Genomic DNA, 12,789 nt, shown 5'->3' with positions numbered 1-12,789 from the left:
CTCTCTCCACAGGTGCTGCCTGATCTGCTGAGTGTTTCTAACATTTTCTCCTCTTACTGCTTTTTCCATTCATGCTCTGTGGTTTGTTAACACTGAACACTCTGTGGAAATCTCCCCTCACTCACCCCCACTCCACAAAGTTAGCTATTTATTTGTCCACCATCATTCATGATCGGTCGTGTTAGCACTGCTGAGCTTTGAAGTGATCCCTTGGTTGTGAGATTACTTAGGTAGCTCTGTCTATAGCTTGTCATTCCCACAGTGTAACATCCAAGTGGTCCTGTGCTGTATCTTCATCCAGCTTGCACCAGGAATACCTCTTAGTGGTCATAGAACCTCCTTCAGTCACCTTTTTTTTCACTAATATAGATTTTATTTCATAAATAAAGCAGTAAGTGTAGAAATTGCAGAGGCCCAGATAAAAGTATTTAAAATGCTCTTAACCACAGGTGAGGAGCTGCTAGACAGCTAGAAGACAATGTTGTTTTGTTATTCAAGAAAGGCTCTTCGAATAAGCAGAGCAATTAAAGGCCAGTGAGTTTAGCATTTTTGTAAGATATTCTAAGGGAGGGGATATAGAAGTACTTGAAAGACAGGGCCTGATTAGGGATAGGGAATCTGACTTTGTGCATGTAGGTTGTGTCTAACCAATCTTATAGAATTTTTCGAGGAGGTTACAAGGAACACTGATGAAGGAAAGGCAGTGAATGTTGTCCACATGGACCTTAGCGGGGCCTTTGACAAAGTCCTGCATGGGAGGCTAATTCAAAAGTTTCAATCACTTGGTATTCAGAATGAAGTAGTAAATTGGGTAGGAGAGTGGTTGTAGATGGTTGCCTCTCTTACTGAAGGCCTGTGACTCGTGGAGTGCTGCAGGGGTTGGTGCTGAATCCATTGTTGCATGTCATCTATTAATGATTCAGAGTATAAACTAGATCAGCAAATTTGTGGATGACACCAAGACTGGGAGCGTAGTGAAGCAAAAGGAAGGTTATCAAAGCTTGCAATGTGATCTGGACTGGCTGGAAAAATGGCTAATATAATTTCATGCAGGCAAGTGTGAGTGATGCACTTTGACAAACCAGGTTAGAACTTACACATTGAATGGTAGAGCACTGAGGAGAGTGGTGGAGCAAAGGGAGCTTGGGAAACATCCATGGTTGCTTGAAGGTGGTGTCACAGGTAGACAGGATCACAAACAGAGAGCTTTTGGCACATTGGGCTTAGTAAATCAAAGTATTCAGTATAGGAGTTGAGATGTTATGTTGAAGGTGTTAGTGAGGTCAGATTTGGAATACAGTATTGTGTGCATTTCTGGTCACCTGCAAACAAAAAAGTTATCAATTAGATTGAAAGAGTACAGAGGATTTTTAAGAAGATGTTGCCAGGACGGACTTGAGGACTGGAGTTATAGGGAAAGGTTGAATAGGTTAGGACTTTATTCCCCAGAATGTAGACTGAGGGGTACACAAAATTATGAGGGAGAAAGATCGGATTAATGCAAAAAGACTTTTCCACTGAGGTTGGGTGAGGTTAGAACTAGAGGTCATAGGTTCAGGGTGAAAGGTGAAATATTTAAGGGGAGCCTGAGGGGGAACTTGTTTACTCAGAGGGCGGGGCGAGTGCGGAACGAGCTGCCAGCAGCAGTGGTGGATGCGGGACGATTTAAGAAATGTTTGGATCGTTCCGTAGATGGGAGGGGAGTGGAGGGCTCTGGTCCAGGTACGGGTCGATGGGACTAGGCGGAATAACTGGCTACAGTCTAGATGGGCCAAAATGCCCGTGACTGCGCTGTAATGCTCTGTGACTCTAAAGGGGATTATATAAAAACATATTTCAGTGCACCTAGGACTTTAAAAAAAATCACAACAGTATTCTGGAGCTTAATTCCTACATGCATTAGGGGAGGGGATTTGCAAATCTAAAAATGAAAGTGTGTGCATGTGTGATGGGTGGTAACCAAATACTGCACCTGGAACGTTATTTCCTTTCTGTGCCACTGGTCCGGAGCCTCTCCAGCATTTTTTCCAGAGTTTGTTTTATATATGTTAAAGTGTGCTCTGTCTCTGCGTGGATTGATGTTCCTCGATCCTTGGCTGCTACTCCCGCCTGGCTGGAAGTGCTTGCTGGAGCCCTTTTATTTTGGAGACTGCAAAGGAACCAAGTTTCCTTTCATCTGCCGCCCGCCAACCAACAGTAAAAGTGGGGCCGGAGCCAGAAGTGCTGTAATCTCGGGGAGGTGTCAATCATGTCCCCTGGTGGGTGAAGTTTCTTTTTGTTGCCGCCTCTCTTCCCTCTGTGTGTGAGTGTTGAGTGTGCAAGGGGGAGGGTTGCAGATCGGAGAGAAAGAGCTGGGAGCAGACCCGGGGATCAGTCGCTGTGCCGCAGGATGGAGCGAGACTCCATCTAAACCGCCCGAAGCACGTAGAGTCCAGTTGAAGCGGGACTATCCACCACTCCAAATGTCCCCTAAACACGGGCAAATGCAGAGGAAGCGCTAGATATGGGTAAACTTCACTCCAAGCATGGTAAGGGAGCGGTGATCAAAGCGATTATACTCGTTTTACTGTAAAATAGAAGTAACCCACATTTCTTTTCTCCCTTTCCGCTCTTTTACACCTTTACCAAACAGCCGCCGTGTGTAAAGCCAGAGAAAGCCCTGAAGGTAGGCACCTCTTCCTCTTTATAACAACAACAACAAAAAGTTTACGTGTTGCAAAAGTTTTTTTGGGGGGCAAAGCAAGTTCCGTGCATGTTTGGCTATAGCTGGCGTTGACTGGCAGGGAAGTCACGGCTCTTTCTGTTGGTCTAGGTGACAGCTTTGTGGTGAATGCCTGCCTGAGTCGGAAGGGGCTGGAAGAGTGGCTCGTCAAACAGAAGAACGTCCCTGGACATCCGCAGGGTTTCCAGCGAGCGGACTGCAGGCTCTCCACCACGGTAAGCGGCTCCCCACATCCAGCACCCCCTCGCTCCTCACTCCAGCGCAGCCCGGCGCGGATACCCCTTTCAACCTGTCCTCAAGACCGAGGGAGGAGAGGGGTCTGGGGGAAGACATCTTCACCCCTATTCCCATTGTTAAAAACGCTCTCCTGGGATCCGCACTGCGTCTGCGCTCAAAGGATATTTAACACTGCAATAAACTACTTCGGAGCCAATATTTAAGGAAATAAGTAGAATTAAAAGTGGCTGTTGCCTCCTTCACCGGGAAATCACGCTGCCAATGGCGGGGTTTGGGGTGTATTGGAAGAACGGGCTAAATGATACCAGTTGGTACAATGCAGATGTCATATGGAAAGTGTTACAAATTCCTATTTGTACACGCCTGTTTCCTTTTAACAGTCCGGCTGCTCAATCGATGTGTGATCTGAAAGATGTTCTTTTCATTCCCCCTACCCACTTCACCCCCCCCCCTCAACAAAATGAAAGTGTCCCGCAGATGTCTCCATCCTAGGTTTTAAGGGAAAGCCGGTTCTGGAGTCAGTTTCTTCCAATAGTTTTCTTGGGGGTGGGGAGGGAGAAAAGAGGGTTGCTTGAGAAGCTACGACAGGCGCCACTAGTTTGGGTAAAGTCCAGGTGATCTCTGAAGAAAATATTATTTAAAGAGCTTGCCTCGCGGTTTTATAAATGTGCTCAAACTAGAGGATATTTTTCTTACATCAAAGGGACTGGATTCTGGCAGGATGCCTGGTAGATTGAGATGTACATCTCTTCAGAGCTTCATTTTGTAACTAAATGCGATTTTAATGTCTAGTGTTTTTCTGGGGTAGGTTGTGTGTCCGGGGCATGTAGTAATTGTGTTGTTTCCTTTCAATATTCTGTCTTGTCTTTGTAATTTTCTCTGGGATGTTGGTACGTATTTTATTTTGCATTCAAGTTTCACGGGCCAAACTGTAAAAAAATGCACATCATTGAAGTGAATGAAACCTTTGTGGGGGGGGGGGGGACAAGGAGGAGGCTCGGTCATTATCTGTGCAAAGAGGAGTGTTGAGCTGTGATTCCGATGTCATTGTCTCATTGTCTAGTGAAAGCTTTGAAGTTGTTACAATTAATCCTTCCAAAACTTGGAAAATGCGTTCGCGTTGTCTGAGTGCGTTGATAGCTGAATATCAAAGGCAGCTTACTTAAAATTTAATAATAGCTTGCTTTATTAGTATACTCTTACATCTGACACAATTAATAGTTTAATTGACAATTTTTCACATTTAGGTATACTTAAATTTGTTCTCGATCAGTTTTCTGCTTAGTGTGATGTTTATTGGTTGCTCACCATGGAGATTTATGACATGTAAAAGGCTAATACCTAAACAGTTACTTTAAATGCCTGTATATTTGTTTTAAATTCTGAAGATTTCCAATCAAATGGAATTTGCCCAGAATGATGATAATTGGTTGATAAACCTGGCGTCTCCAAACGGGTTTGAATGGCTATTAAATCTGGCTGTAATAAGGCTGCTTGGAATTTGCTCTAATCCTGCATCTGGTCCCCTTCTTGGTGAATGAATGGATTACAGGAGACGGATTCACACGTGGAGCCAAGAGTTTCTTGGCTGCTGCACATTTCTTACCACTGGGAGAAGGGTTTTCTTTTTAAAGGGCCCTTGTGCCTCCTCCATTTCCCCCCCCCCCATCTCCCCCATCCCCTTGCTAGTGTGCTAATAAAAGAAAGAAAAAGAGAAAATAATTCATCTGCTTGAACTGGGTTCTTGTGAATGGAATGAAACTGTATCTTGAGTTCCTGCAGAGTGTTGGATGAAAAGTAGCAGAAGCCACGAACAACAGCCTCCTGACAAGCAATCTGAGGATCTGCAAATTCCATTCCCCACTTTGTTAGCTTTGCCCATTAGTGGTGAATGCAATGATGCGTAATTTTTCCATCCCTAGATGTGTGATGCATTTCAATGATAGAAGTCAGACATCAGCTTTCATCATTCCAAATATGTAAAACCAGGAATTCAAAATAAAACGTACTTTTAAAAACGGGGGAAAAAAATCAACTTGTAGCCAGAACTGAATACTACAAAGAATTTTTGTACAACTTTGCTTTAACTCTTTTTGCGCAGGCTGAAATGCTGTCATTCTTACTTGGGAAATAAAAATCATGGGGAAGGTGTCAAACTATAGTGCTCTGTTGTTATTTAATGCTGTTGTAAGACTCCCTGGGGGCTCAGTGAGTAAATCTACACCACCTGGTATAGTGCTGGAGCAGGCAAGGCTTGAAAGTCCTCCGCTGTTTTTTTTCTTTCTTGTCTGTCTTGGATTAGCTGATCATGGCCAAGGCAAAATGGAAGCACCATAAATCTGTACTTCAGGGGTAGGGAGTTTCCAAAATCTGAGAAACTTTTGATCCCTTTCCAATCAGTCTTACTGCAGTCTCTGCATGTGGAAGGGTAAATGAAAGAAGGATCAGAGTTGGCCTTGATTGTTTGCTCATGTTCCACAAGCACACGGAATTTGCTGCTTAAAGTTCAGACTTGTCAAATGACCACTTGGGCAATAAACTGAAAAGATAACAGTGAATGCAGAACCATGCCTCTGCCTTGCCATCGTCTCCAGGAGAAAGCAATGGATTTCTAGGCTGTTTCTTTCCACTGCTAATGCAGTATTTTTATCATCTAGTTTGATAGAGATCCTTAATTATTGAGACCATGTGCACTGCAGAGCAGGAGGACCAGGTCCATGTATAGTTATATACATAGAAGGGGTGCACTTTCAGCTCAGGCAGTTCATGAAATTTTTAATATTGAAAGAGTTCTGAAAGATAAATAGCATTGTTGTGAGCACGGAGTTTTCAAGAAGCATATTTTTTAGTTTTATACTTGTTATGTAGTTAATTTGCAATATGTAAAGTGCTGACAAAGTGACTACTGTAAGGTCATATTGTAAGGGCTAAAGTGAAAATTTTTGTAATGAGTGGTGAAAGTTGCAAACAGCAAATGGGGGAACTCGCTTTCCTTCTCCCAATCCACACTCATTTTCCGAATCCATGTTTGGGTCCGATATTGTGAAGCACTGCAGCTGCCTTCTATTAGTTTCTTGCAGTGAGCACTTAGTGTAGTTGTACAGGTTTATGGGGACATGTGACTTTGGACAACAAAACGTTGTTAATGCAGCATTGTGACTGTGGTAAGAAATGTTTGGAAGGTTAAGCTCCCAAGTAATTTGTTTGCAAAAATTGTGGTGGAAAGTTGTCAGCTGAGTTCCCAGAACACTTTGTACTGTATCAAAAATTTCTTATTTCAAAATATTTCCTCCACCCAAACCCAAAAGTTGTTCATTTGTTTAGCTAATTCAAAGATTGTTCAAACCACAATGTAGTTATGATACAATTAAATACATATTTTTCCTGCATGTATTTGACTTTATATACTCTATGATCCTTTCAATTCTGGATTAAAGCTGTCGGGGAATTAAATAACATTGTTGTCTATAATAGAGAGAGTACAGAGAAGATTTACCAGAATGTTACCTGGGCTTCAGCACCTAAGTTACAGGGAAAGGCTGAACAAGTTGGGTCTTTATTCTTTGGAGCGTAGAAGATTGAGGGGGGACTTGATAGAGGTATTTAAAATAATGAGGGAGATAGATTGAGTTGACGTGGATAGGCTTTTTCCATTGAGAGTAGGGGAGATTCAAACAAGAGGACATGATTTGAGAGTTAGGGGGCAAAAGTTTAAGGGTAGCACGAGGAGGAATTTCTTTACTCAGAGAGTGGTAGCTGTGTGGAATGAGCTTCCAGTAGAAGTGGTAGAGGCAGGTTCGGTACTGTCATTTAAAGTAAAATTGGATAGGTATATGGACAGGAAAGGAATGGAGGGTTCTGGGCTGAGTACGGGTCAGTGGGACTAGGTGAGAGTAAGCGTCGGCATGGACTAGAAGGGCCGAGATGGCCTGTTTCCGTGCTGTAATTGTTATATGGTTATATGTCTCAGAAAGATGAGCTTTATTTGTCAAGATGAGTATTGACTCATCAATGGTGTAATGGATTGTTTGTGACAATGACTGACACAGTCCAAATATGTGCTGGGACAACCCACAAGTGTCGCCATGTTTCTGGCGCCAACACAGCCTGCCCATAATTTACTAACCCTAACTCGTAAGTCTTTTGAATGTAGGAGGAACCCAGAGCACCTGGAGGATATCCAAGGGTTCATGGGGAGATTGTAGAAACAAATTATAGGCAGTGGCAGTTATTGAACCCCAGTTGCTGATTGTTGGCGCTGTAAATCACAGTTCTAACTACTACACCACTGCTGTTTTTCCATTTTAGCACAATTTCATTCAACCTCCAGATATTTTTACCATGGCATTGATGTTTCATATCCATGCTATGTGAAGGCAAGAGATAGATAGATAGATACATGACACCCGTGTAGACCACCACATAGAAGATGGATTAGCGACAACTGACTGTTATTGATTCCAGAAAATTACAGGGTCACAGTAGCATTACAAGTGCACAGATGTACAAATATTAGAAGTAAGAAAGAATAAAAAATAAGTTACTTCAAACAGACTAACAGGAGGGGGGGGGGTTGACATCACTTCCCCATCATCTATAGATTGACTCATTATAGAGCCTAATGCCCGAGGGTAAGAATGCTCTTTTGGTGCAGCGCAGTTGTCTCAGTCTATTACTAAAAGTGCTACTCTGTTCAACCAAGGTGGCATGCAGAGGGTGAGAAACATTGTCCAGAATTGCCAGGGTTTTCCGTAGTCCTTTGTTCCACCACAGCCTCCAGTGTGTCCAGTTTGACTCCTAGAACAACTTTCTAATCAGTTTATTGAGCCTGTTGGCATCACCAGTATTGAATCCATTGCCTTAGCACACCACTGCATATAAGATTGTACTGATGACAACAGACTGGTAGAATATGTGAAGGAGAAGCCTGCATACTCCAAAGGATCTGAGTCTCCTCAGGAAGTAGAGGCGACTCTGGTCCTTCTTGTACACAGCCTCTGTGTTGGTGCTCCACTCAAGTTTGTCATCCAGGTGCACCCCAGGTACTTTTAGGTCCTCGCCACATCCACGTCCTCACCATCAATTGTAACAGGGAGCAGTGAAGGCTTAGTCTTCCTAAAGTCCATCACCATCTCCTTTGTCTGACTGATGTTGAGCTGCAGATGATTCAGCTTGCACCATTTGACAAAGTCCTCCACCAGGGCCCTGTATTTATCCTGCCATCCTTCCTTTATACACCCAACTTCTGCTGATTCATCGAAGAATTTCTGCAAGTGACAGGACTCAGTGTGGTGTCTAAAGTGCGAGGTTTGCAGAGTAAACAGGAAGGGAGGCAATGCAGTCCCCTGTGGGGCCCCAGTACTGCTTATAGCCATGTCTGACACACAGGTCTGAAGCCGCACAAACTGTGGTCTATGAGCCAGTCCATTACCCAGGATACAGTGTAAGTACCAACCTGTATTGAACGGAGCTTTGTCCTGCTTATCCAAATGGGAGTAGACTCTGTTCAGCAGGTAGATGACAGCATCATCGACTCCAATGTGCTTCTGGTAGGCAAACTGCAGGGGATTGAGGGCTGATTTGACCAGGGATCGGAGGTGAGCCCGCATCGGCCTCTCTAGGGTCTTCATGATGTGTGAGGTCAGGGCCACTGTAGCACTGACATTATCTGTATAGTTAAATAATTGAAAAGCACCCACATACTGACTGTGTGAATGTTTTCCCCTTCCACTCAGAAAACTGGCAAACTTTCATTTCCTCTCATGTTTTAGTCAAACTGCAGTGTTTGTTTTAAAAAAACTACAGTTCAAAAAATTATTGGAAAAATCAATAGGTCGGAGAGCATCTGTGGAGAAAGAAACAGTGAATGTTTTATGTTTCCAGTATCACAGTATTTTAACATGCAGTAGATGTGGACCATTAATGGAGTTCTCAGTACTTTCTGTTAAAACCAAGTCGATGTCAACATGGTAGAAGAATCTCATTAACCAACCATTTTCCTGGCAATGGCTCATTCAAATACCATCATAAATCAAGCAATCACTGGGACCACTGTATGGGTGGGAAGGGGTCCAAAGTCACTGTATAATTTGCAGGAAGGCACTTGATTTTAATTGAACCTCTGTGAAACACTTTAAATGTATCAGAGAATGGTTAACTTTGAAGAGAGTATGCACAAGGCTATTTGAAATATTTTAAGTAGGAAGTGAAAAAAGTCTGGATTTTCTTTTTACTATGTATTCTGTCTCTACCTCCACTTTGCCTATTCCCTGCTTGTGGAGCTGCAGGGTTTTTTTGCATTCTAAACAATTAATATTTTTCTAATATTTATTATTTTATGTGATGCAATGCTCAATGTGCCAGCGATGACAGTAAGTTGATATTACTTGGACACTTCTATTACTTAAGATAGTTTTTATCTGCACGGATCAATCTATTATATAACACGTTTTTCACTGCGTATCCCATCTTTGTAGAAATCCATTAACCGACCTTGCTGAAAGGTCGAAAGGATTAAACGGATTGAGTTTATATTTGCTGTAGAGTCTGGTAGCAGAGGCAATGGTGTAACACTCACTTAAAGAACTTGGGTTTTCAGAAAGTAGCTGGTTCCTGCTCATGGTAGTAAAATCTTTTTGCAGCAGTTTTACATGCATGGAGATAAGCTGTGCCCCTTTACTACCCCCAGGATGGAATTGGCTGATATGAAAGGGCAGAATTTTAGGGTGATTGGAGGAAAGTATAGAGGTAATGTTATAGATAGGAACGTACATAATGCATGGAACGTACTGCCAGGGGTGCTGGAGAGGCAGGCACATTGGGACAATTACGACTCTTAGGTGGATGATAGAAAAATGGAATGTGAGGGAAGTGTTAGATTGATCTTGGAGTAGGTTAGATGTCTGAACAACATCATGGGCTGAAGGACCTACACTGCTCTATGTCCGATATAAAAGTAAGTGGATACTGGGAACTTCATTAATTTTATCAGTTGTGTGGTGGAAGCAAAAATCCTAAAGCCACTATATTTAAGCAATACTGTAATGTTGCCGTGATTAACTGGGGGATGATTCATTTGATTTATCCTGTCCAAACTGGCCTTCAGTTAACACTGCATCCTAGTTTTTGATCCTAGTCTTATAGGGCATGGCTGTAAAACTGCTCATCACCATTAACAGTGTCATCGCCTTTTCAGTGGTGATTTCCAGCTCCTGACACTCGCAACTCAATAAATATTAGATTTTGTTTCTCAATGTCTCTCTAATCCACCTAACAATTAATCTCAAACTGGTTAACAAACAAAATGCAGACCAAATATCCGTCCCATCCAGGGTCTTCATTTGGCCTTGGGTGTGGTCTGATGTGGGAGGAACTAGCATTCATCTTCAAGTCTTGCATTATAAGTACTATATTTTCATTTCACGATTTTGATTCATACAACAATGAGAAGGCAAGAAGTTTTATTGAAATATTTCATCTGGTTTCTGTTAGTCTTCATGCCTTTTCACTTTGTCATTCTTCAGCCAAGTGTCTGTGTTGCTAAATATCAGTAATAGCGAGCCTCCAATTTACCTTCAGGTTTGGAAGTCTTTAGAATTACTTACAATTTACACCAGCTGAGTAGTCCATTTTGCCTATCTGCTCTCTGCTGGTGCTCAGGAGCCAGCTCCTACTTCCAAGTACACTTTGCTCCCTATTGCTATATTTATGACATTGAAGGAGGCCATTCAGACCATTGAAAATATGATAGCTCACAATCCATTATCTCATTAACTTCTCCCTGTGATCCGTTCTTGCCAGATTCCCATTAACTTCACCCAGATTCTGCCAGTTAAAATAGGGACAACTTACAATGGCTAATTAACTTGCTCGTCTTTGGGATATGGTGGGAAACCCACGCAGTCACAGGGAGAACGTGTAGACTCCACATGGGCAGAGGCAGCAGTAAAAGTTGCAGGAGTTGTGATGCAGCAGCTTGACCAGTTGCTCATACCCCTTGATTTCTTTCTTCTAAAAGCTTCCTCTAGATTTCCCAGTGCTTGCAACATCTCATGTTGACACCACTTGAAACATACTTAGTTTATGTCTGTAAAAGAAAAGACATATTCAATGGATTTTCATTCATGCTTCATTAGGATTAAAGATGCACCATCATTTTGTATAAGGTATTTAACTTAAAGCTATTTGATAGATTAAGTAAGGAGAAACTGTTCCTCTCAGTGGATGGCTCAGTAACCAAAGGATAGTAGTTTGAGATAATTAGCAAAATCACCAGAGCGGAGGTGAAGAAATATCTTTTAATTTAGATACAAGGGCATTTTGAAGATATGCGGGGGAATAGCCAGAGAATGGGTCCAAATCAACAAGCTGGCATGGATTTGATGGGCTGATTGGCCCTCTGTGGTCAATTTGTGAACTCTGTTTTGTTATCAATGAAGCATGGGATGTGGCAGCTTGAGAGAATAGAGATCAGTTCCACGATGTCTTGAATGATGTTGAAAACTGCTACCAAACGTTGACAAGCAAAAGAAAATGGTTATCGAAGGAGTAGTTTCTTTCAGGTAGACTTTCAGCCTCCCAGCTACATGTGCAGTAAAGTGAACATGACTTTCGATTCTGTTTGCATTTTCTGGTTAAAAGCACACACATACGTCTTGAAAATAAAATTCTGCCACAAGCAAAAATGTACTTGCTTCAGTAAAAGAAATTCAAAGCCTCCACCAGTAGCATGTAGTCAGTAGTTTACTGTTCTAAATCAGTGAGATCTGCATCGTACAGAACTGCACCATGCAAGAATACACACACATAAGTGATTGATTCATCAAAGTTGTATTTCAGATATTTTCAGTACAGCAGCGATATTGAAATATTTGAACAACCCCATACTAATTTCTCAGCAGATGCTGGTAATATGCTTACTAGTTTTTGTTTTTTTTAAGTTCATCCTTGAGATACTGGTGTCGCTGGCAGGGCTGATACTTACTGCTGCTTTTCACATACCTGCAGGTGCCTGTTGCTTGAAGATACCAGTGCGTTGTCAATTTGAACTGCTACAGTCTATGTTTTCACATTTAGGTAGGAAGGTCACTTTTAACATCTCAATGTTTATGAAAGCTCCATTACCTGGTGGATATCTTAGTAGCTCTGAATAATCAGCCCTTATAATATTGAACAGATTTGAGAAAAGGCAAGCTTTAAGGAGGACCATAAACATAACAAATAGAGCACTGTCAAAGTGACTTCTTATGCATTAGTCTTCTGAAATTCATATACCCTGTGAAGTTATTTGAAGGAAAGACGGGGGAAGAAGAATACTTTCAAACGTGCCTTTTAGAATAGACCTTATTAAGAAAGCAACATTTTAAATTTTTCAAACTAGTGGCCTTGTTTGAATGGTTCAATATTTTGCAGCTCCCAGTAAATGGCAAATATACTGCTTTTACAAATATACTCCCAACTATTGAGTGTGTGCCTTGGTGTTCTCAACTTTATTTAGAGAAAAACTGAGATTTGTTTTGGCTCTTGAAACTTCAGTTTTGCCTGCTATTGGAGAGTAAGGAATATATATATATATATAGATGTGTGAAATAGGCATGGCTTTGACGTCAGAAATACAGACGTTCCTAAGTTCTGTTGGTGCTTGCATTTAGAAAAAGGACATTCTGCTTTATGAAATAGGGACAAAGTGCTACAAAAGAATATAGATATGTTAAACAGGTGGGCAAAGATCTGGTTTATAAAGCGAGATAATGTGAAGCTGCACATTTTGGCTTAAAAAACCAAGAAGGGTGTTACGCTAGTGAAACACAACACATGATGAGAATCAGGTG

General features: G+C 41.9%; 1 protein-coding gene across 1 annotated transcript in view; it reads left to right on the top strand.

Annotated features, from left to right (window-relative positions):
* The first annotated feature begins 2,180 nt into the window (after window positions 1–2,180).
* Window positions 2,181–12,789, top strand: part of nkd1 (NKD inhibitor of WNT signaling pathway 1) — a 99,582-nt gene continuing 88,973 nt past the window's right edge. Inside the window, exons 1-3 of the mRNA XM_073070036.1 lie at window positions 2,181–2,528; window positions 2,633–2,665; window positions 2,813–2,937. Coding sequence (XP_072926137.1) covers window positions 2,504–2,528; window positions 2,633–2,665; window positions 2,813–2,937 — 183 coding nt within the window. The 5' untranslated portion in view covers window positions 2,181–2,503. The remainder of the gene's footprint in view (window positions 2,529–2,632; window positions 2,666–2,812; window positions 2,938–12,789) is intronic.

This window comes from Hemitrygon akajei, chromosome 17 (assembly GCF_048418815.1).
Source record: "Hemitrygon akajei chromosome 17, sHemAka1.3, whole genome shotgun sequence".
Lineage (NCBI taxonomy): Eukaryota > Metazoa > Chordata > Chondrichthyes > Myliobatiformes > Dasyatidae > Hemitrygon > Hemitrygon akajei.
This window is presented reverse-complemented; position numbering and strand designations above follow the sequence as displayed.